The sequence below is a fragment of the Tursiops truncatus genome, chromosome 1 (genome assembly GCF_011762595.2).
Source record: "Tursiops truncatus isolate mTurTru1 chromosome 1, mTurTru1.mat.Y, whole genome shotgun sequence".
Lineage (NCBI taxonomy): Eukaryota > Metazoa > Chordata > Mammalia > Artiodactyla > Delphinidae > Tursiops > Tursiops truncatus.
In genome coordinates, this window is record NC_047034.1 from 162,631,977 (window position 1) to 162,655,224 (window position 23,248).

At 51.7% G+C, this 23,248-nt stretch overlaps 1 protein-coding gene across 6 annotated transcripts; it reads right to left on the bottom strand.

Annotated features, from left to right (window-relative positions):
* Positions 1-3,562: 3,562 nt before the first annotated feature.
* TMEM222 (transmembrane protein 222) lies at positions 3,563-15,707 on the bottom strand. Of its 6 annotated transcripts, none has more exons than XM_019938363.2 (7): positions 15,495-15,707; positions 9,153-9,237; positions 7,825-7,856; positions 6,232-6,328; positions 6,025-6,146; positions 4,898-5,036; positions 3,563-4,655 (listed from the first exon to the last, which is right to left on the bottom strand). In XM_019938363.2, the coding sequence occupies exons 1-7, from the start codon at positions 15,689-15,691 to the stop codon at positions 4,578-4,580; spliced, it is 750 nt and encodes a 249-aa protein (XP_019793922.1). In that variant the 5' UTR covers positions 15,692-15,707; the 3' UTR covers positions 3,563-4,577. The 6 variants fall into 6 exon arrangements, with proteins under 6 accessions (XP_019793922.1, XP_019793921.1, XP_073649730.1 ...); XM_019938362.2 differs by having other exon boundaries at positions 6,016-6,146; XM_073793629.1 differs by having other exon boundaries at positions 4,898-5,011; positions 15,495-15,706.
* Between the last annotated feature and the right edge of the window lie 7,541 nt (positions 15,708-23,248).

Sequence of the window (23,248 nt, forward strand, 5' to 3'; positions counted from 1 at the left end):
TTCTCACAGGGCCTGATGCAAAACCGGGCCTGGACTCCCGGCTCCCCAGGGGCGCAGCCTGGGCTTTCAGCAACCCCAGAGCAGGTTTGGTGGGTAGGAGATGCCTGGGGCTTGGCCCCAGCTCCTCTGCAGACTTATTCTGTAACTCCTGTGACTCGAGCTGGCCCCAACCCCTCAGAGCCTTGGTTGCCCCATCTGTAGAATGGGTAGCAGCCCCACCCTGCCCACTAAGGAGCTGATAGGAACTTGCTTTGAAAGCAAAGTTAGAAACGTTTCTGAGAACCAGGGTGGTGGAAGGATTGCAGCTTGCAGCCAGACAGCCCTGAATAGTTCCTGCTGTGCCACTGTGTGACCTTAAGCAGGTCTCTCAACCATTCTGAGCGGCACTTTCCTCCCGTGCAAACTGCAGGCAGCAGAGTGTGAAGAGCCTCTGAGGGAAATGAAAGTGCTTGGCACAAGCTGGCATATAGGAGGTACCCGGTGTTCCCGGGCCAACAGAGTCCCCTCCATGTCCACATATGCCTCCCAGGAAGTGCTGGCCTCAGCAGAGCTGCCCTCTGTCCCCTCTGCCACCCTGGGCCCCATCTGTCTGAGGAGGCCTGGATTCTTCCAGGGCCAAAGTGAGGCTCCCATACCCTCCCTCTGTCCGTGGGGAGTCCCTCTGAGCACCCCTCCATTCTGCTCCCAGATTCTTCCCCACCCTGAGAATAGGTTGGGCCCTGGATTACATTTGCTTTGGGACCATGAGCCGAGGCCACAGCAAAGCTTCCGGATGCCCCCAAGTCTGCTTCATTTCAATCCGCCCGTCTTGCCCCACCTGCACCATGGCTTAAAGATCAGAGGGCACCTCACAGACCCCCAAGAGGGGAGGTGGATAAGGAGTGGACTTACCCCACTCCTCCTCCCCAGCATCGGAAGTGGCTTCGGAAGGTTACCACCACTCGGAGCCCCTGAGGGTCCCTCCTCCACCCCCAGCCCAAGGTCCAGTCTTCCCCGTTTATTTTTGCAAGTCAGTCTTATTTTCTGAGCCTCTTTTCCCTCATCTATCAAATAGGGGTAATAATCCCTCCTCAGATGGCTCTCACTACAGTTCAGTTAGACCCCTACCGGCCCTTAATAAATATGCAGAGGCATTTGTAGATGCAATAGCCATTGAACATCCACTGTGGGAACGGCTACTGTGATGTCCGCCTCCTGTCAAGTCTCCCGGACTGGGAGAGGAGTGGCCTACAGTACCCTCACCCCTTCCCATCATTCTGTCCTGGCTCCTCCCCAGGATGCTTCTCTAACCCTCCCACCTCTCGGCTCTCACCATGGAAGGCATCAAACTTCCCTGTCTATTCTTCTGGCTTCTAAACTCCCTTCCTCTTTCTGATCTCCTGTCCTTGCCTCTGTGACTCTCCTGGACCCCTCTCCTGCTGTCTTCTCAACCCCAACTCCTCTGTGTCCTCCCCACCTGAAACCTTCTCCTACTTCCAAGTTCCCACTTTTGTGAACAGCCCTCATGACCTGGCCCCCAGGCCTCCTAAAGCTTGCTGCCACTCATTGGACTCTCTCCCGTCTGTCCCCCACCTCTGCCACCCTCCCACTGCCCAGGTTTCAGTCCCTGCCCAGCCTCTCCTGGAAGCCTCCTCCTCCCTGTCTCCTGGCCTCCACACTCAGCACCCCACCCCGCCCCAGCCCTTTATTGCACAGCTGTCAGAGGGCCCTTTCAGCATCCCACTTTTATCTGTCATTCCTCAGCTTTGGAAGGTGCCAGCAGACAACCAGGGGAACCCCCTGACCCCTTACCAAATCTACTCCAAACCAGCAGGAGTCTCACCTCCCAAGACAGTCCATCATCCTTTGGGCTGCCTGCCCCCTCAACCCAACCCTCGGGGCCCTGCCTAGCTCTGGCTGCTCCTCATTTCCTGTCTCCTACGTCCTTAGAGCCCTACCTACGGGCTCTGCTTCCTGTCCCTTCAACACCCAGACCCATTTGTGCTCCCAGCTCCTCAGCTGCAGAATGCCTTCCCCACCCGTCGCAACCCCTGCAGGGCCTTGATGCTCTGCACTGCGGCTGGTCTCCAGGCAACACCCCCTGGCTAAGAGTTCCCAGGCCTGGTTAAAATTCTGACTCTGCCACATGGCCTGTGGCCTTGGATCAGTGACAATCTCTGTAAGCCTTACTCTCTCCATTTATGAAGCAGGGACAATGGCAGTCATCTCCTGGGACTGTCGTAAGGAGATTCCTTTCTCTTGCCTCCAGCGCCCACTCTCCCTTCTTGTCGGTCACAGCCCCACCCCACTTTCCCTCGTGTGCTCCAGTGGGGCCACCTTGCAGGGTGGTTCCGAATGGGGGCTCTGGAGGCTGGCTGCTGGGTTTCAACATGGCTCCACTCTTCCTACCCCTGTGACCTCGAGCAGGCCACGTCACCTCTCTCTGCATTTTTTCATCTTAAAATGGGGATGAGAGCACCTACCTCATGGGCCTGTGGTGAGGATAAATGACGTACTTTACCAGCACGTGGTGAGCACTCAGTAACTTGGTGATTCTTATGGCAGCTGTTATGTCCCATCACCACACGGCTGCTTTAAAGCTCTGCTGGGTGAAAACAGGCCTTAAAGCTTTTCTGGCCATTTTGCTGTGGTGTCCTCCATACCACAATTTAACCCCAACCCTTAGGTGGACCCATAGGCAGAACAGAGTTTTGAAAATGGAATTGCTCTGAAGAGAGGAGGGGCCACCTCTGTCATGCCCTGGAGAAGCCCCAGGCCTGGAAACCACAGCACCGCAGGCTCTGGGATGAGCTGACGGACACTTGATCCAGGGCCCTGAGGGCCGCAGCTAGAGCTGTCCCCAAGGCCATCCTCAGGGTGAACACAAAGGGCTCTCAGGATTCAGAGAACAAATCCTTTGCTAGTTCAACTAAAGTGACACCCGGCATAGGGCAAGGTTAGGAAAGACTTCACCAAGGCAGTGGCTTTCAAGCTGGGCCTTGAGAAGGAAGGGCATGACTTCAACAGGTGGGAAGCAAAGGACCAGAAGTGGGTGGGTGTTGGAGAGCAGGTGCTGCCCTATCTCGGTAGAGAGTGGGATGCGTGGAGAGTGAGAGTGTGGGGTCCCGAGGGCCATGGAGTAGAGGCACCACGGAGCAGGGCAGCGACCGGATCACTGGGGGTGAGCACGGGGAGCTTGGCAACGTGATCAGTGGATACGGTGGGGGCCGGGTCCAGGGCCCTGGTCTGTCAGCACTGACTCCCAATCCTACTGCCAAGTTCTTCCCAACAGGGAATATGGGAGGGGTTTCAATGTTCGCCTGCCTCAAGGAGAAAGCTTTGGGATGGTGGACGAGGCGTGGAGAACTCGCAGCGCTCCTGCTCAGAGCAGGATACACCCGAGGGATGCTGGCTCCTGCAAGCTCCAGGCCCTGGACGAGGACCCAACCATGTCCCTGGCAACCAGACCCCTTGCCAGGGGCAGAGGAACCCAAGTTCACCACGAAGATAGGAGCTGAAGGGAGCGCATGTCTTCAGTGAAACCAGGGACCACCGAAGGGAGAAATCAAGGACAAGCACGGTCTGGAGTTAAAACTCTTTATTGTCCTGCCCAGGAGCCCCGCACAAAGGAATCCGTGGAGCAGGGGTGAGGGGGGCAGCACAGGCCTGTCCCACAACTTGAAGTGAAGGGGGAGCTGTGGGAGGTGGGAGGAGACAGCTCCCGTTCAGCTCCCTGATGGCGCTGGATGCTCCGACGGCCCCCCGACATCTCGGACCCAAGGGGTGCCGTCACCAGTGCGAGGCCCGTACCTGGGGCCAAGGACAAGCTTTGTTACATCGCTCTGATCTGCAGGGGTCACTCTGGATACGTCAGTGTCACTCATCTCTCCAGCCTGGTTGGGGGAGCCCAGGCCCCAAACTGCAGGGGGGAGATGGACCCAAGTACTTGGAGGCCCTGGGAGAGCGGGAAAAGGGGGCTGCACGGGCTGGCGGCCGCCAGGAGCGGGGCACAAACTACCCCTAGTGCAGCTTCTGGCAGACATCTGGAGGGGGCCCGTTAGCCCTACTGGACCATTCTAGAGGCCCGTGGAGAAGGCCCCAGGGTGGCTGAGTTTATGCAGACTTCTTGGTGTACCTCCACCCTGGGACCAGAGTCCTGGCAGGAGAATGGGCTTCAAATCCAGCTCTGCTCCCTGTGCTGCCTTGTCTGGTGGGTCCAAATACCCTTCCCTCCCCCACCAGGCACTGGGCTGAGGCAGAGGGAGCCCAGCAGGCAGTGGCAGACACAGCTCTAGAGGGAAGCTAAGGCTTTTCCAACAGATGAACAAAGGGTGCCTCAAGGGTGGGAGTCACAAGCCTGGGAAGGAGGGGGCAGGGAGCTTCTGAGCGACCAGTGAGACACAAAATGCAAACACCTCCACCCCACGCTCATCCTCAGCCCTTATCCTACCCCACTGAGCCCAGACCCCTGGGCCCAAACCAGCAGGCCCATCCCTGCCTTCCAGGGCGAGGAGGAAGAATCTGGAACAAAAGGTGATGGCGGCGGCCTCCTCAGGAGCCTGGCGGGCCCAGGGCCATGGGGCAGCCATCACCGCAGGTTAAAGACCAGGCTGACGCTCAGGATGACGCCCAGCAGGAGGACAAAGGGCAGCCAGGTCTTCACGAAGGCGCCGATGCTGATGGAGAGAGAGGGGAGCATGGGAGGGAAGGGGCCAGTGAGTGGGCGTGTGGTCCAGCACACTGTCCTCCCACAAACCCAGACGGGGCCGCTCCCCCCAAGGAAGCTCCTGGAACCACCCCCCTCACCCCCAAACTCAGTCAACTAAGGGACTGGGTTAGGCCTGGTGCCCGCTGTGGAGGAGCACCAGCTACGGTCCTGGGCAGGGGCTGTTCCAGGCTCCTGGTGGAGATGTGACACCTCGCTGGGTGGGTACAGGAGACACGTCCACCCTCTGGGCCTTCCTGACTCCATCCACGATCGCCCCTGTGTCTGGGGAGAGGTCGCCAGCGAGAGGACCCAGAAGTCTTCAGTCTGGGTGGGGAAGCCAGAGTGCCCTCTGCTCAGTGCAGTGGGCGGGGAGGGGTCTGTGAGAGTTAGGCGGGGCTATGGCTCAGCCCGCTTCAACCCCGCCTCTGCCTCAGTCTCTGTGTGACCACAGGTCACAGGTCTTCCCAGGAGACCTCTAAAAGCCTTTGGACCAAAAAAGACCCTGAAAATCTCCTTCTCAGAAGCTCTTAATGATGAGCACAGCTGGAAGAAAGCCTGGAGAGGCAGCCGGGTTAGCCCAGGTGTGTGCTGGCTCCCCGGTGGGAGGGTCACTCCACCCCTCTGAGCTCCCTTTATCTGTGAATTGGGACCAAGGCCTTTGACCTCATAAGTCATGAGGCGGGGACTTTAAAGGTCCTCCCAGGCCACCACTGGGGCCCACCCGCCCAGAACCCTGCCTCTGATGAGGGATGCTGGGAGGGGACCCTATGGGGTCACCCATCCTCTTCTGAGGGTCCACCTGTTCACCGGACCTGAGCACAGGGCTCTGTACACACGCAGCATCCCTGAGGAGCCAGAATCATTATCTCCATTTTCCCAGGGACAGTTGCAGCTCAGAGAGGCCAAGGCAGCTACCCAAGATCTCACAGTGAGCAAGGGGCAGAGCTGGGCTTCAGACAGCACCGCCCTCTCCACCAGGAGCTCAGCTACAAGGGGCAGAGCTGGGCTTCAGACAGCACCGCCCTCTCCACCAGGAGCTCAGCTACAAGGGGCAGAGCTGGGCTTCAGACAGCACCGCTCTCTCCACCAGGAGCTCAGCTACAAGGGGCAGAGCTGGGCTTCAGACAGCACCGCCCTCTCCACCAGGAGCTCAGCTACAAGGGACAGAGCTGGGCTTCAGACAGCACCGCCCTCTCCACCAGGAGCTCAGCTCGTTGTTTTCCTGCTTTGTCCCTGCTGGCTGAAGGACCCCAGAAATGGCCCCGTTGGGATCCGTGGGAGAGCGGTCCCGGGGAGGGTGGCGGCGGCCAGGGGGACAGGCAGCGCACCTGACGTACTTCCCATACAGCAGGCAGAAGAAGCAGAGAGTCACCATGTTCCAGTTGGTGCTGTTGTTGTAGCGCATCAGGTTCAGGGCCAAGGCCACATGTGAGTGGCAGTTGTCACAGCAGAGACTGTGCTGGAGATGCAGGATGGGCTGGGTCAGGATGGGCTGCGGGGAAACCTCCCACCCTCGTTCCCGCCCTCAGGAGTGGCCCACCTACCATGCGGTGCTTGTACTCCTCAGAAGCGTCGTGCACAGCCGTGTCCCACGCGTTGGGCCCGCTAGCATATACCTGAGCAGGGTCCAGCTTCCAGTACCTGAGGAGGGAGAAGGGGTTCTGGGCACTGGCTCAGCTCCACGAATGTCCCCTGACGCCTGCTCTGTGCAGGGCCCTGAGCCGGGTGCTGAGGCTACAGGGGTGAGCCAGGTCCAGGGAAAGGGCCACACAGCAGACAACTGGAACAGTGTGACATGCCCACCGCCATGTGGATCCTGGGGAGGATATGAACTCACTCAGTGGGGACGTGAGGGGCTTCCTGGGGGTGACACGAGTCCAGTGTGAAGGAGGAAGGATTAGCCAGGCGCAGAATGGGGAGTGAATATTCTAGGGAGAGGGAACAGTTTGAACAGAGAAAGAGGCACAGAACTGTGCAGTGTGTACCAGAAATTAAGAAACTGGGCACTGCTGGGGGATTCAGGTGGAAGAACGGGGTGAGGGATGTTGGAAGGTGAGGCTGGAGATGCAGGGGGGCCATGTTCTGGGGGACTTGAAGGTCATCCTGAGGAGTTCATCCATCAGAAAGCATTCTCCCCATCTCCCCACATGGGAGACTAGGGTGAATGGGAGAATAGCTGGTGGAGCTAAAGTCTGTGAACCTCAAGCTGGGTGACACCCCAAAGGGTCTGGGCCAGGGGGCACTGGGAGGTCAGAGCGCCCTCTGGCTGCTATGTGGGGAATGGCTTGACAGAGGAGCCTACAGACTGGACCAGTGAGAAACCACCGTGGCCGGGACTTCAGCTGCTCAGGGGTTCCTGCCTGGAAACGGGTGTCCTTACAACTCTCGCTGAGGAGCAGTCTGGCAGCAGACACCCAGACCAGAGGCCCCTGGCTCACATCTCCACCTGCCTGAGGGAGTCAGCAGGGTTTGGAGAGCCCAGCTCCAGGCTGCCTATGCTGTGTGGGACACCAACTCCTCCTTGGGCTCCACCCTCCTGGATGCTGCCTTGGGCAACAGAGCATCTGATGCTGTTCTGAGCAGACTGAAGACTGAGGCACTGTCACCACAACTGAGGTGGGCCCCCAAGACAGAAAAAATGAAGTCCCCAAACCCCATGCAAACCAGCAATAGCTCCAGGAGAGACTAAACTGCCTTTATTCTCTCCAACCAGAACTTTCCAGCAGAGTTCCAAACCATGCCTCCCTCACACCTTAAATGGTGTGTTTGTTCCTTGAGGGGCAGGAGAAAGAGTCCAGGTTTTGCAGTGAGACAGACCTGCATGTGAGTCCCAGCTCTGCCACTTCCTGTGTGATCTTGACCAAGTCCCTTCCTTATCTTCACCTTTCCGAAGGAGCTGACAACACGACCTTGCAGGGCTGAGGCAAGGCCTAGATGGCCCGTGGATAAAGGACCCAGCCAGGGACTGGAGCAGGAGATGTGTGGTACAAGGTCAGATGCTCTGGTAGACCCTGGCTGCCCCCCTTCACCCCATCCTCAGGCTGCTGGCTCCTGCTGTGCCCCAGAAGGCCTGGCCTGCTGCTCCAGGTAGGAGGAACCTGGCTCTAGGGCCAATCACACGGATGTTCACCACTTACTTGGCAGGCTTCCCGAAGGCCATGTTGTCTTCCTGTTGAGGGACAAGAGCAGAGGTCAGTGGGGAGCCCGCATCCAGCCCAGCAGACAGACCTGGGTTGGTGGTGGAAGTGTTGTGACTTAGAAGGAGGTAAGGTGGGTGGGCAGAAGTGGAGCCTGGGCCCTGCTCTGGGGTTGGTGGGATATCTGAAGGGTCAGCAGCAGCTCTTCTGTGTGAGGAAGGCAGTGTGGCAGGAGTGCACAGAGCACTGTACCCGGAGACCAAAGACTTGGGGTACAGCCATGACTGCCTCTCTCTGTGGCTGCCAAGTAATTCTCTCACCCTCTATGGGCCTTATTTTCTCCAGGTTCTCTGGTCAATCTCTGGTCTTTGTCCATAGGGGAGTGGTCTCCTTCATGGTGTGAATGAGGACAACCTCTGACCTCCTGACCTGACAGTGGTGGCCCACACAGAATCTGGCAGTGTGACTGCAGTCAAAGCAGGATGTGGGGTGGGTTGGGGTGAGTGGGGTAGACACAGCGGTTGGGCCTCAAGAGGCCTGCTACGAGGGGGATGTTTTAGCCAAGTCCTAGACCTGCCACACAAGATGTGGGGTACAGGAGTTACAAAGGGACAGATTCTGGGTTCAGAATCTGCTGACAGAGCTGGTCAAAGATGAATTATCATACACGTATATGGCAGTGAAAGTAATGGGTATGAAAGACCTTTGTGGTGTTAAGATGATCATGACAAATACGAACATAAGCAGGCTGGTGCCACCACACCCATTCATCCCAGCCTGACGGAGAGGAAGCTGCAACTCGAAATAGGCAGGACGCTGCCTGCTCACCTGGCGCAAGCCTACTGCCCTATCTCGGGCACATCCCCAGGGAACAGACCTGAGAACACAGCTGGTTCATTCTAGAAGGTCCGCCCCCTCTTCTCCATGGCCACACCCAGGGAACCACATCAGCCTCCCCTGTGCCCCCGCCTTGTGACTCCCACCTTCTGAAGGTCCAGACACTTGGTTCCTGGACCAAGGAACCAGGATGGTCTGACTCTCCACTCTTGCCTCTAACCCTACCCATGTCTTGGTACCCCCGGGGTGGGCAAAGGGCTGGGTCAGTTACTTAAGAATCCTGGCCACACTGCCCTCCTGGCCTGTCCTGGAGGCAAGAGAAAGGGGAAAGGGGTCAAACACTGGTGAGAAGCAGAGGGCCGGACCAGGACTGCATGGCATCTGCATTCTCCTGCATATTGGGGAGACAGGAAGGCTGCCTGTGGGCAAGATAGGCTAGCTTTCCACTTGAGCCCTGGAACCCTCCAGAGGGGGGCAGAATGGGGACTCACCGACACAAAGTAGGGGCCCGCAAAGTCCCGAATGACTCCTGTGGATGTGCAGATGCCCATGTGGCCAATGATGGGGAAAAACCACCTGTGAAAAAAAGGACAGGGAAAGGGCAGAGCTTGTGGGTGTCTTTCAGCTGGTCAGACAGACGCTGGGAACACTCCATCCAGAGTGACAGCATATGAATATAACGTTGTGTGGTAAAGTGTCCATTAGGGTGGCGGCAGCGGGAGGGGAAGTACAGAAGTGGGGCAAGTGAAAGTGAACAGCAGAGCCAGGAATCGGTGCAGCCCACAGAACAGCTAAACTCAAAGGACGGCAACACTGAGTGTGGTGAGGAGGCGGAGCAACTGGAACTCTCTTCTCACTGCTGCTGGGAGAGTTTCCACAGCTTTCGAAAACTGGTACCACACCCTCTACCTCAGCAATTCCACTTCAGAGTATACATCCAACAGAAACAAATGCTTGTGTCCACCAAAGCCGTGGACAAGAATGTTCACAGCACCTTTATTAAAAAATAGCTGGAAACAACAGTTGTCAAAATTCACTGAACCGCACACTTAAAATGTATGCACTTTATTGTATGTGAATTATATCTCAATAAAGTTGACTAAAAAAACCTAGAAATAATCCAAATGTCCAACAATAGTAAAACGGGTAAGTAAATTGGGGTATAGTCATACAGTGAAATAGTAGGTAACAATGAAAAATAATAAACTGTTACGCACAACATGGATTCTCACATATACAAGCCAGAGTAAAAGAAAACTTACACAAAAGTGCATGCATATTATTCTGTTTATGTGAAGTTCAAGAAAAGGCAAAACTAATCTATTGTGCTGGAGGGCAGAAGAGGGGTTATTTCTGTGGCAGAACTGACTGGCACAAGGGAGCCCAATGGATACTGGAAACATCCTCTCTCTTGACCTGGGTGAATGAGTGCACACACATGCAAAATTCATTGAGCCGTATACTTAAGATTTTTACACTTTATGGTACATGTTATACCTCAATTAAAAAGTTTTTTAGGGCTTCCCCGGTGGCGCAGTGGTTGAGAGTCCGCCTGCCGATGCAGGGAACACGGGTTCGTGCCCCGGTCCGGGAAGATCCCACATGCCGCAGAGCGGCTGGGCCCGTGAGCCATGGCCGCTGAGCCTGCGTGTCCAGAGCCCGTGCTCCGCAACGGGAGAGGCCACAACAGTAAGAGGCCCGCGTACTGCAAAAAAAAAGGCTTAAAAAGTTTTTTAAAAAGTGTTGGGGGGCACTTAAACCAGCGTGTGTGTGTGTGTGGAACGATGAAGAAACAATGTGTGCAAGGGTAGAGATCAGGACAAAAGCATGATGCATTCCAGGAACTGAAAGTTTGATTTGTTTTTAATTCTAATTTTTATTTTTATTGGCTGTGTTCAGTCGTTGTTGCTGCACGCGGGCTTTCTCTAGTTGTGGCGAGCGGGGACTACCTTTTCGTTGTGGTGCGTGGGCTTCTCATCGTGGTGGCTTCTCTTGTTGAGGAGCATTGGCTCTAGGCACACGGGCTTCAGTAGTTGCGGCACGCAGGCTCAGTAGTTGTGGCTCGCGGGCCTTGGAGTGCAGGCTCAGTAGTTGTGGCGCACAGGCTTCAGTTGCTCCGCGGCATGTGGGATCTTCCTGGACCAGGGATAGAACCCGTGTCCCCTGCACTGGCAGATGGATTCTTAACCACTGCGCCAACAGGGAAGTCGAAAGTTTGAATTTTTAAAAGCCATGGGCATTTATTTAGAAAACCCAAATCTCAGTTGGACCCTGATATGCAAAACGCATAGGAACTCCAGATCTGTCTGTAGTCTGAGAACCATGGCTCTACAGGAACTAGGTGCTGGAGAGACTGATCCAGTTTAAGAAGGACTCACAAGGAAAAAAAGAAAAAAGGACTCCCAGGGCCAGCAGCCACGTGCTGATTTGAAGGCTGCCTGCTGGGAGGTGGAGGCAAAAGCCACAGAGATATAGCCCAAAGAAACAATTACATGGGGCTGGGGCAGAGTCAGCAAAGACTTCACACAGGAGGTAACTTTTAACCTTGACCTGTGGAAGCACAGGATGTTGACAGGCAGAAAGCAAAACTCCAAGGCAGCAAAGTGCTGCGTGTGCCTGGAGAATGGGAGGGAGACAGGAGTTCAGAGGCTGTTCTGGAATACTGGCAAGAGAAGATGGTGATCCAGAGTACTGGTCAGGTGAGAAGCAGATGGCTTGAGAAGATATTTAAGAGGAAGACTGGGCAGTTTTATGACGATAGGATAGAGCTCTTCCAGGTCTGCAGCTTGAGCACCGGGAAGGATGGTGGGGCCAGAGTGGTCTTTTTGTTTTTGGCTGTGCCGCATGGCTTGCGGGATCTGTTCCTGGACCAGGGATTGAAGCCGGGCCCCCGGCAGCGAAAGCGCCGAGTCCCAACCTTACTGGATGGCCAGGGAATTCCCCAGAGTGGTCTTTTAAGAACATGATCCAGATTCTGTCATTCCCTTGCTTTAACATCCATTACGGGCTTCCTATTACACTTATACTCCAAACTCCTTCCAACAGTCTGGCCCTGCTTAATCCTTGAAGTCACCTCACTCTTCTCTCTAGCTACACTGCCCAATTCTGGTTCGTCAGACACACCAAATCCTCCCACCTCAATGGTTTTTTTTACATTTGCCTTCGTCCCAGACACTCTCCTAGAGCTTCACATAGCTGGCTGCTTCTCATCACTTAGGCCTCAGCTAATGGTCAACTTTGGAGGTTTCCCTTGACAGTGCCTTCTACAGTAGCCACACACGACCCCAGGCACCCCAGATCCCATGACTCTGCTTTAATTTCGTCATAGTATCTACTGTTATCTGCAATCATCTTGTTTACTTATATGGTTACTGTTTTTCCCCCCTAGTATGTAAACGCTGAGAGAGCAGGGATTTTCTCTTATTGATTAGAGTAGTCCCCAGGGCAGTGCCTGGCACATAGCTGCAGCTAAGCAGTCACTGACTAAATGATGCATGAATGAATATCATGCATTTAAGAGTGGAGTCAGGCTCTGAGGTCAGACCTGGGTTGAGTCTTGACTGTTTTGGGCAGGCACTCACTCCCATCTGTCAGTGAGAGGTGAACAATGATGATGATGACCTCAATGGGGGGCAATTGTGAGGATCAAACAGGATATGCCTGCAAAATGCTTATGACACTTCCCTGCACTTGGTAGTTGCCCAATGTTGTTATCATGAGGTGTACAATAAATACCTGCTATCTGATTGGCTGGCGTACAATAAGTTGCTTTAGACTCATAGTGGCCACAGGATGGACACTCAGAACTATGGGAAAGTAGCTCCTCTGGCTTCTCAGGCCCTAATCTCAAGACCCATCTCCACCTCCCACCCTCAATTCCTTTCATCTGGTTGGGGAGAGGTCTGGGTTTGACCAATACTCCACATACCACGGCTTCCCCGGAAGTAGAATAAAGGCTGGAGACAACAGAAGTCTGCGCCTGGGGAAGCCCCAGAGAAGAAACTCTCAAAGTATTTGTCAGTCTGGAAGCTCCATGAAGGCAAGCTCCAAAGCTGCTTTGTGGACTACTGTCTACTCAGACCTAGTACATAATAGGTCTTCAAGAACTATTTATTGAATGAATGAGTTATTGACTCTGGAGCTCTACCTGGTATAGGTAGACTATTTCAGTGGAAAAAGCCCTATGCTGGGTTCTAAGCCTTTATTTCCTCATCTATAAAATGAGGATGACAGTACCTATTTTCATTACATTGATAAAAGAACTGAATGAGACAGTGAATATAAAATGTTTAGAACACAGCCCAGAACAGAGTAAGTATCCAATCTTTGCTGTTTTTAGTAGTAGCAACAGCTGTTATCTGGCTTTTCATGCAGAATTATCAACACTTCTGAGGGGACAGACAGATCTCTGGATTCAGTTTCCCCCTCTCTGATCCACCCCCACCACCTCCAAAATCAATGACAGTTCCTTGTGCCACATCTATTCCTAGCTCTGCATTCTAGGTCAGCAATCACCACAATGTACTACAATGGTGAGTTCACCTGTCTCTCTCCTGCTGGAAGGCGAGTCCTTTGATGGGAACATGAGCCTTCTGATGGGGCAGTAGGCCTTATTCATCTTATGAACACCTGTAAATAGATCTGAATAGAAATGGGGGTGTGCTGCTTCTGGCCCAGATGACTGGGGATCGTGGTGCCTCCACTCAATGTTGCTACCAGCTCTCCAAAGAGCAGAGGACTCCACAAACGTGTTTTTGAGAACAGGGAAAAACCAAAGAGATCTTGGGATAACAAGACAGGTTTTATCAAAACCAATACATTCCCTCCCAGTTATTCTCACGTTAACATTTTACTTTCTTCATAGCACGATTCACTATCAGTTCTTTTATTAGTTTACTTGTTTACTGTCTATCTCCTTCCACCATGATTTAAACTCTGTGAGAACAAGGATCATACCTGCTTTACTCACCACTGTATATTCTTATCACCTAGAACTACTCTAGGCACATAGGAGTCACTTAGCAGGTGTGTTAAAAAGAATACTGAGGGACTTCCCTGGTGGCGCAGTGGTTAAGAATCCGCCTGCCAATGCAGGGGACACGGGTTTGAGCCCCGGTCTGGGAAGATCCCACATGCTGTGGAGCAACTAAGCCCGTGTGCCACAACTACGGTGCCTGCGCTCTAGAGCCCGCGAGCCACAACTACTGAAGCCTGTGCACCTAGAGCCCGTGCTCCGCAATAAGAGAAGCCACTGCAGTGAGAAGCCCGCACGCCACAACGAAGACCCAACACAGCTAAAAATAAATAAATAAATTTATTTTTTAAAAAAAAGAATACTGAATTAATCAATGAAAATGCTTTCTTAAAATTTTTATTTTGAAAGGACTCAGACTTGGGTGTTCTTTTTTTAAATTATACATTTATTTACTTACTTATTTATTTATTTTTGGCCGCGTCCGGTCTTCGTTGCTGTGCACGGGCTTTCTTTAGTTGCGGTGAGTGGGGGCTACTCTTTGTTTGCAGTGACGTCTCTTTGTTGCAGAGTCTGGGCTCAAGGCATGTGAGCTCAGTAGCTAGGTTCCCGGCTTTAGAGCACAGGTTCAGTAGTTGTGGCGCACGGGCTTAGTTGCTCCGCGGCATGTGGGATCTTCCCGGACCAGGGATCGAACCCGTGTCCCCTGCATCGGCAGGCAGATTCTTAACCACTGCGCCACCAGGGAAGTCCAAGACTTGGGTGTTCTTAAACAAATGCATAAGCATTTGAAAACAGAACAACTGAAGTATTTTAACATAATACAAGAATTAAGCTCATTTTAGGATCAGCAACATATAAGAACAAAACTGATCCCTTCTCCACACCACTTGGCTGTTTTTGATACCGGGAACAAATCTATTCGTCAGGTGAGAGGGGACAGGATGTAATCGAACGAGAGCAAGTTATGGAGTCAGAAAACGGAGTTTGGGATGCTTTCGTTTACTGTCATGTGAACATGATCAAGACATTTAATGGTACAAATTCATCATCCGAGAATATAATTCCTGCCTTAGAAAGTGGTTGTGGAATTCAGAGGAAATGGGTGTGAAAGAGCTTGGCCAACTGTCCAGCACTGTGAGGAGTGGTTATTATCAGCTGTCAAGGCTGAAGCACGAGGGCAAACCAGCTCCCTACTCCCCCCTCCTCGTCCCCAAGCTCCTTGCTAAAAGGCGCCAGCAGTTTTGGAGCACCTGCTTTCTCTTCTGACAAAGGCTGATGCCATAGAAAGAACCCTGGTCTGGAAGGCAGACAGCCTGGGACCTAAATGCGCTTTGCAACTGAGATGGTGTGTGATCTTCAGCCTCATCTGTGAGACAAAGGACTGGACTCCCAGATCTCTGGGGGCCCTTCCAATGACGACATCCCAGGAGTTGGTGTGGTCCCAGTCAAACTCCCACTCTTGCCTCCAGACCCAGCTGGATGTCTTGCGTATAGGAAGTGACCAGCAATCATTTGTTTAACGAATGAATAAGCCAGTGAGTGAATGAAGATGTCTCTCTCACACCCAGTTAGGGGCCCCTTTTCTGTACGCCCACAGGTCCTTAGCTTCCCAGCCTCAGTACCTTTCCGCGGTCAACAACGGTCTTTCTCTCAGATCAGACCAGGTGTAATGAGGGAGGGGAGCTTGGCCCATTCACCAGCAGAGCTCGCACCGCGCGGGTGGCGGGGTACTGGTGAACCGCGGACCCGTGCGAAGGGTTTGCTGTGTGTCGGGGCCGGAGGCTGGCCCCGGGCCGCCGGAGGACGCCACGCGGGCCCGGCTCTCCCAGTCCCCGGGCGGACGCCGGAGGAGACTCACGTGAGCACCGGTATGGGAGTCCACACCACGCAGTAAGGGAAGCGGCTCCGCTCCACGTCCATGACGCCGCTGCCAGCACAGCTAAACTGCTTCTTGTCCGTCTCGGCCGCCGTCGGCGCCTCCACTTCCGCCATCCCGGGCGGGGGTGGCAGCGGCGGCGGCAACAGGAGTGGCGAACTCCCTTCCGCTTCCGCCATGCTGCGCGCGCCCCGCTCCGGCCTGCCCCTGATGCAGCGCCGGTCGCTCGGTGGCGTCACTTCCGGAAGGTGGGGTCCGCCAGGCTTGGCCTTCCCGCCGGGAATAGGAGCCGCGTCCTTCTTGGCCCGGCCCACCTCCTTCTGCGCCCGCCAGCCACGGGGGTTCGCGCTAGCACTGAACCGCAGCGAAAGGGATGCCCTCAGGCAGCGCGCAGTCTAGCGCGGGAGACTGACCTAGAGCTCCGTAATTCAGTACGCTGAGGGCTCCTAAGAGGTGTGGTACAGTCTCCATATATTGAGCGCGACTTAGGTGCCACGCACTTGACTTGACGTACATTGTTTTAATCCCCATAAACTGCTTAGACGTGCGAATTTAGGTATTTCCCTCAAGTTACAAGTGAGAAACTGAGGCTTAAGAGGTGAGGTAAGTGGCCACGACTCAAACCCAAGTCTCTATCCCTTTTTCATTCTGTGGTCTCTTGCGAGGTAGTGGTAGCATAAAGGAAGGATAGACTAAAACAATGTGTGGCGTGTGTGCAGAAATAGGGGAAACTTGCCTGAAGATATTTGAGCTGAGCCTTGATGTTTGCCAGGTGGCTCGGGGATGGGGCTGGAGGGATGCGTGCAGCCGTGCAAAGAAAGAAAGGCCTTGCAGAGCAGTGTGCAGGAGTGTGAATATCACCTTGGCTGGAGTAAATCACAAACCTTAGATGTGATCCGATCCCTTCATTGTACAAATGGGAAAACTGAGGCTCAGGGAAGTTAAAGTAATTGTCTGAGATCACACACTATAAAGAAGCCAGGCTCAAATCTTGGATTCTTTGGGCTTTTTTACGGATGCCAAGATAGACAAAGAAAATGGAATCTGCTGGTGTGGGAAGGGAAAATGGGGGGACAAAGAAGGAAGGCAGCAGCTAAAAATCATGCTAGTGGGAGGTATGGATAAATCCGCTGAGGAAGGTGGGAGATATGCCTTTTGGGGAAGGTTTTTCTTCCATTGAATTACCCTCCCTCAACACTGATCTATAGAAAGCCTGCTCTCCTGTTTTTAGAACCTAATATTTTAATGCATTTTGGAGGGGTATGTCTATCTCTGTTATGGAACTCTAAGTTCCTTAATTTCAGTAGCTAGCACTGTTCCTAGTGCAGAGCAGATGCCCACTAGATGTTTACTGATTTACAGAACGACTGGGTGTTTTATAAAGGCCTCACAGATATCACAGCTGAAAATGATTCTAACCCACTCAAAATTCTTTGAGTATGTTTATGCCTCTCCTGTGACCCATGTGTGTGATCCTTGATGGGCAACAACCAGCATCTGGCACATGTATGGAATAGATTAAGTGTGCAGTGCCTGTTTGTTGAATGAATAAATCACATCTTGATTCAATCACTATAGCTGTCCCATCTCTTCTAGAGGGTCTCCGAGGAAGGTCTATACCTTAGACATTCCTCTGCCATCACTGTCAACCCAAAATTCTAGCAAAGGGCTGGTGGGTGCCCTTTAAACATTTATTGTTTGTAGGGATGAATACACAACCAAAGTCAGTCTTTCTTAGGGCCTGCCACAAATTTGGTTGTACTAACACAAGTACCACATTTAATCTGACAACCGTCAGTGTTTTCCCATTGTACTTTGGATAAAACACAAATATACCATGCTTACAAGGCCCTGCATCATGCCCTTTTTTTTTATTAACTTGTTCACTGTCCTACAGCCTCTTTTCAGTTCCTCTCATGTGCCGTGTTCTTGTATACCCCATGGACGTGGCACACACTGTTCCCTTCTGCCTGAAATGCCCTTTCTCCCTCCAAAACTGGGTAACGTTCATTCATCCTTCAAGTAGCAGATTAAATGTCACTTTCTCAGAGAGCTCTTCCTTGGCTTCCCTATCTAAATTGGAAAGCTCCTGTGAATCTCCCCTGGAATACCTTGTTCTTTTCCTTTGTAGCACATTTGTGGCTGTGTATTGTTGGACTCCCCTACTAGGCTGGAAACTCCTTGAGGGCAGACACTGTATTTGTCTTGTTCACTTTTGTAAACCCAATGCCTAGTAGTGTCTAGCACAGAGCATTTGCTTAATATTTGCTAAACTGAATGAATGGCAAATAGTTATAAGCTTGGTATGTATCATATGCTAGCTATAGACAGTCTGAGAGCAGGAACCTAGCTTGTCAGCTGCTACCTTGCAGTGCCCCAAGATTTTTAAGGGACCTATGGATGTTGGTAGGCACAGTGCTCAGTAGGGTCTGACCAGAGAGCCCTAGCTCCTTGGCCTAGGCAGCTGCAGAAGCAGGGGCATGAGGAGGGCCAGGTACCTGGAGGGAGAAACCAGCTCTTTCTCTGACTCCTCTGGAGCCTCTCTCCCAGGCTTGTTCCCCTTCGCAGCCCGTTCACAGGACCCCCTCCCACATGTACACGTCACCTAGGTTCTCTTACCCAATGTTAAAGCTTCCCTGGCCTGTGCCCTTGCCTCCTGTGCTGCTGCCACCCCTATCACCCACAGACAGATGGGAAATCTCCATCAAAGACTAACAGTCCCTTCCAGGCTCAGAGGATCACAGCAGGGTCCTGGAAGAAGCTCCTCTAACAGAGCTCAGGAAACGATTGATAGAGCTCATAGCCACCCCTCCCCCAACACACACCCCGACCTAAAATAGGAATGACCATCTGGATCCACTTATAGGACTGGCTGGGGGAGGGAAGGATGGCAGAGCTGGAAGCAGTCAAGCTGGGAAAGCTTCAAGGGTAAGATGCTGCTTGTTTGAAGGGTGAACTCAGGGCACGTCCTCTCTTGGTATGAGTCAGGACACCCCCTCAATTGGCCCCATGTAAAAGTCCCCAGGGCTCACACACGTCCTTCCACAGGCCATCTCACTCCTCATCCTGGCATTCAAGGCCCCCATGGTCTGGCCCCAACCCCCAACCTTCTTTTCCATCCTCATCTCTCTCTCTGTCTCCCTTGGGACTTGCTTGGATTTAACCTCACTGCCCTGTTTGCCCTTCAGAGAAAGAGCCCTGCCCTTCATACCTCATGTCTTTGCTCACACTGTTCCTTCAGTAGAGTTCCTTCCCCTACTCTCACCCTTCCCCTTCTCTCTACACCACTTTCAGGGTTTCCAGCAAATCCTCCCTCTTTGCTCCCAGAGCACGGAGCCTGTTTCTGCCTATTGCATATTCATGTGTACTTGCATTAGCATTAGCTGTTTACATGTCTGTCTTCCCCAGGAGACAGCAAACTCCTTGAGAAGGGGACTGACTGGATCCATTGGACCTTGTAGTCAGAATGGCACCCGGTAGATAGGAAGTCCTCAGGGAATGGGACCAGAGCTATTTGATGACCATAGATTGGTCGCCTTAATGGCTCTGGTGAAGAATCACCTCAATCAGTAATCCAGGGAAGCAGGGCTGAGCCTGGGGCGATCACAGCGCAGGTTGGAGGAGCTGCTGGGTGTGATGCAGTGTGCATGTGTGTGTGTCCTCTCTTCTGCAGGCTTTCTGCTTCTGCTCCATTGGATTCCCCCCATTAAGCCCTAAACTGTCTTCCTGGATGGCTGCAAACCTTTCTGTGGTGGGGAGGGGACCACTGGGGCTGATACAATGCAAGAAACCATTTGAGAACAGACCCTCTGACCCTTTAGACATCAGAGTTTTACAAAACGACTTTCTTCTCCATTCCATTTTATAGATGGGCAAACTTACCCAACAAATTAGAAAGCACAGCTAGGACCAGAATCTAAGTGTTCTGCACCCAGGTGGGCAGTAAAGCATGGTGGTTAAGCATATGAACTCCAGCCGGCAAGCCCAGTATTGACCCTTAGCTTTGTCAGTGGTTGTCAGACCTTAGGAAAGTAACCGAACCTGTCAGGGCATCAATTTCCTCATCCTTAAAATGGGAAACGAAGATTGCAAAGTTCTTGTAAAGTTTATTTGATAGGCTATAGCTGAACAGCTCCTGGCCCAATATGAACACTCAGTGTTGGCTGTTACAGCAATTCAAACCACTCATCACCATCATAGGACCCTTAACCACTTAAGCACTTAGATGCGCATCCTCTCACTGTGATTTGGGGCCTTCTTACGATGCAGTGAAGTAACCAGAGCAGGTATCATGGCACCCATTTTCCCAATGAGAAAAATGAGCCCAGAAAGGTTCAGGAACTTTCCCAAGATCTAAGCATAAATTAGATAGAGTTGGGGTTCTGCACCTTAACCCTGGGCTATCTCTGCTGGTGACCCCCTTTAGGGCCATTAAAGAGTGGTGAGGACGAGACCTGAGATTCTGTAAATCATCATAAAAAAGGTGCAAACTGTGGCATCACTAGGACCATCACTAGGACCTATTTTATATCAAGAAGTGGCTCGGGTGCAGGAGGCAGAACATGGCTGAACAACAGAGTGCCTCACGCCTGCCATCATGTCCACAAGACACAGAGCCTGGCACGCAGTGGGGCACTCCACGGCAGAATGTATGGGGCAAGGCTCAAGATTTCTAGTGAAATCTAATGTTCAGGGACTGTGTGCAACCCCCATATTTGCTACCCACATCTTCCAGAGAATGTGGAGGCACCAGGAGGGCAGGGACTCATCTGTTGCATGCATTGCCATTAAGCCAGTGCTAGGCCAATAGGAACCCAAAAAATACCATGACATTAAATAAGAAAGTGATTCTTAAAGAACTGGACCAGGAATCCGAGATTAGAGATCCAGTCCTGGTTTTGCTTCTAATAACTTGGGTTTTAGGCAGTCCATTCCCTCTTCCTGCCCCTCTTTGGAACTCATTGTCCCTATTTGTAGTTCTCAGAGTATTCTGGGTGGTTCTGATGTATAGCCAGGGCTGGGATCCTCTGAGCTGATCTCTCATCACCTTTTAAGTTCTGCAAATGCATTTCAGCATGCTCCTTAGCACAGAGACCCGCAGCAGGCCCTGGGGGCCACAGGGCCACACCTGCCCACCACAAACACAGGGGTTGCAATTCTAATGTCTGTTCTGCTACACATTCACTACGCAGGCTTATCTCACCGAGCCCCAGGCTCCCTGTCAGCAGGGCTGAGTCACATGTGGAAACACACTAAAATGGAGCACCACGGATCTTTTTACTGTCTATAGTTTTGCTTTTCCTGGAATGTCATATAGTTGGAATCATGCGGTATGGCTTTCAGATTGGCTTCTTTCACTAAGCAATATGCGCCTACGTTTCCTCCATGGCTTTGTGGCTTGACCGCTCATTTCACTGAGTAATATTCCACTGTATGGCTGTACCCATTTGTCTATCCATTCACTTTTTGAAGGACTTCTTGGTTGCTTCGTTTTTGGCAATTATTCATAAAGCTGCTGTAAACATTCATGGACAGGTCTGTGCATGGACATACATTTTCAACTCATTCGGGTAAATTCTAAGTACAGCAGTTGCTGGATCCTATGATAAGACTATCTAACTGTGTAAGAAACTGCCAGACTGTTACCATTTTGCATCCTCCCCAGCACTGCATGAGTTCCTGTTGCTTCACATCCTTGTCAGCATTTGGTATCGCCATCCTAATAGGTGTGGAGTGGTATCTCACTGTTGGTTTAATCTGTAATTCCCTAGCGACACAATGCTGGTCATCTTTCGTGTGCTTGTTAGTCGCCTGTATGTCCTCTTTGGTGAGGTGACTACTCAGATCTTTTGCCCAGTTTTTAATTGGGTTGCTTGTTTCATATTGTTGACTTGTAAGAATTCTTATATTTTCTCTCAATCCTTGGCTTGTCTTTTTCATTCTCTTCACAGTGATTTCGTAGAGCAGAAGTTTTTGATGAAGTCCAATTTATCAGCTTTTTTTCATGGGTTATGCTTTTTATGTTGTATCTAAATACTCACTGCTGAACCCAAGGTCACCTAGATTCTCTCCGATGTTATCTTCTAGAAGTTTTATCGATTTGTGTTTTACATTTAGTTCTGTGATCCATTTTGAGTTAATTTTTGTGAATGGTGTAAAGTCAGTGTTTATATATATATATATATATATATTTTTGCATGTAGCTGTCCAGTTCTTCCAGCACTATGTTTTTAAAAGACTTTCCTTTCTCCACTGAATTGATTCTGCTCTTCTGTCAGAGGTCAGTTGGCCATATTTGTGTGGATCTACTTCTGGGTTCTCTAATTCATTCCACTCATTTGTCTATTCCTTTGCTAATGACACCCTGTCTTGGTTATTGTAACTTTATGATAAGTCTTGAGGTTGGGTAGGGTCAATCCTCTGACATTGTTCTTTCTCTTTGTTATTTGTGTTGGTTATTCTGGGTCTTTGTCTCTCCATATAAACGTTAGAATCAGCCTGTTGATAGTCACAAAATAATTTGCTGGGATTTTGATTGAGATTTCATTGAAGCTATGGACCAAGTTGGGAAGAAATGACATCTAATAGTATTGAGTCTTCCTATTTATGAGCATGGAATATCTCTTCACTTATTCTGATTTCCCTTGATTTTTCTCATCATAATTTTATAGTTTTCCTCATAAATATCTTGTACATACTTTGCTAGGTTTATTCCTAAGTACTTAGTACCTTTTTTCTTCTTCCCTTTTGTTTGTGTGTGTGTGTGTGTGTGTGTGTGCGTGCTGGTGAGGCTGAACAGGTGGAGCACAGGGGATTTTTAGGGCAGTGCAACTATTTTTTGACAATGTGGGTACAGGACATTATGCGTGTGTCAAAACCCATACAACTGTACAATACAAAGAATGAACCCTGATGTAAACTATGGACTTTAGTTAATAATAATGTATCAATATCAGTTCATGAATTGTAACAAATGTACCACACTAATGCAAGATGTTAATAATAGGAGAAACTAAGCCAGGGAGAGAGGGGTATATGGGACTCTCTGTACTATCTTTTCAATATTCTGTAAGCCTAAAACTGCTCTAAAAAAAAAATAGTCTTTTAATAAAAAAGTACCAATTCCAGGGCTTCCCTGGTGGCGCAGTGGTTGAGAGTCCGCCTGCCGATGCAGGGGACACGGGTTCGTGCCCCGGTCTGGGAAGATCCCACATGCCGCGGAGCGGCTGGGCCCGTGAGCCATGGCCGCTGAGCCTGCGCGTCCGGAGCCTGTGCTCCGCAACGGGAGAGGCCACGTCAGTGAGAGGCCCGCGTACCGAAAAAAAAAAAGTACCAATTCCAAATGGAATGGAGCCCCTCGTAAAGTCTTCCAATGGCTCCTCCTTGCTTACAGGATCAAGCCTACGCTCCCTCATCAAGCACAGGAGTCCTCCACAGTTTGGCTGCCCCTGGAGTCCATGGGCCACTCCACCCTCTACAGTGCAGCTGAACTGAATCACTCAGGGTCCATGAGGGCACCTGGGACTATGCCCTACTCCCTTGGCCTTGTACATCGTCCCTTCCTTGCCTGGTCCGTAAATGTCCTGAAGAAGCTTCGGCAGATTTCAATTTGGGAACACAGAGGAATAAGCACCTGCTTCATAACATCACCTATTGTGCTTCTGACAGGACCTCTTCCCTTTCTGTCTCCTGTACTAAACTGAGTATACCCTGCTGGCCTCAGCCTGGTTCTCTCC

Bases quoted from the DNA above. Each gene is read 5' to 3' on its own strand.
- TMEM222 (XM_019938362.2), bottom strand. From the start codon at position 15,691: ATGGCGGAAGCGGAAGGGAGTTCGCCACTCCTGTTGCCGCCGCCGCTG. The intron at 7,857-9,152 runs GTGAGTCCCCAT...GTCCCTCAACAG, and splicing joins CGGGCCCCTACTTTGTGTCG to GAAGACAACATGGCCTTCGG. The intron at 4,656-4,897 runs GTGTCACATCTC...TCTCTCCATCAG, and splicing joins TCCTGTACCCACCCAGCGAG to CATCGGCGCCTTCGTGAAGA.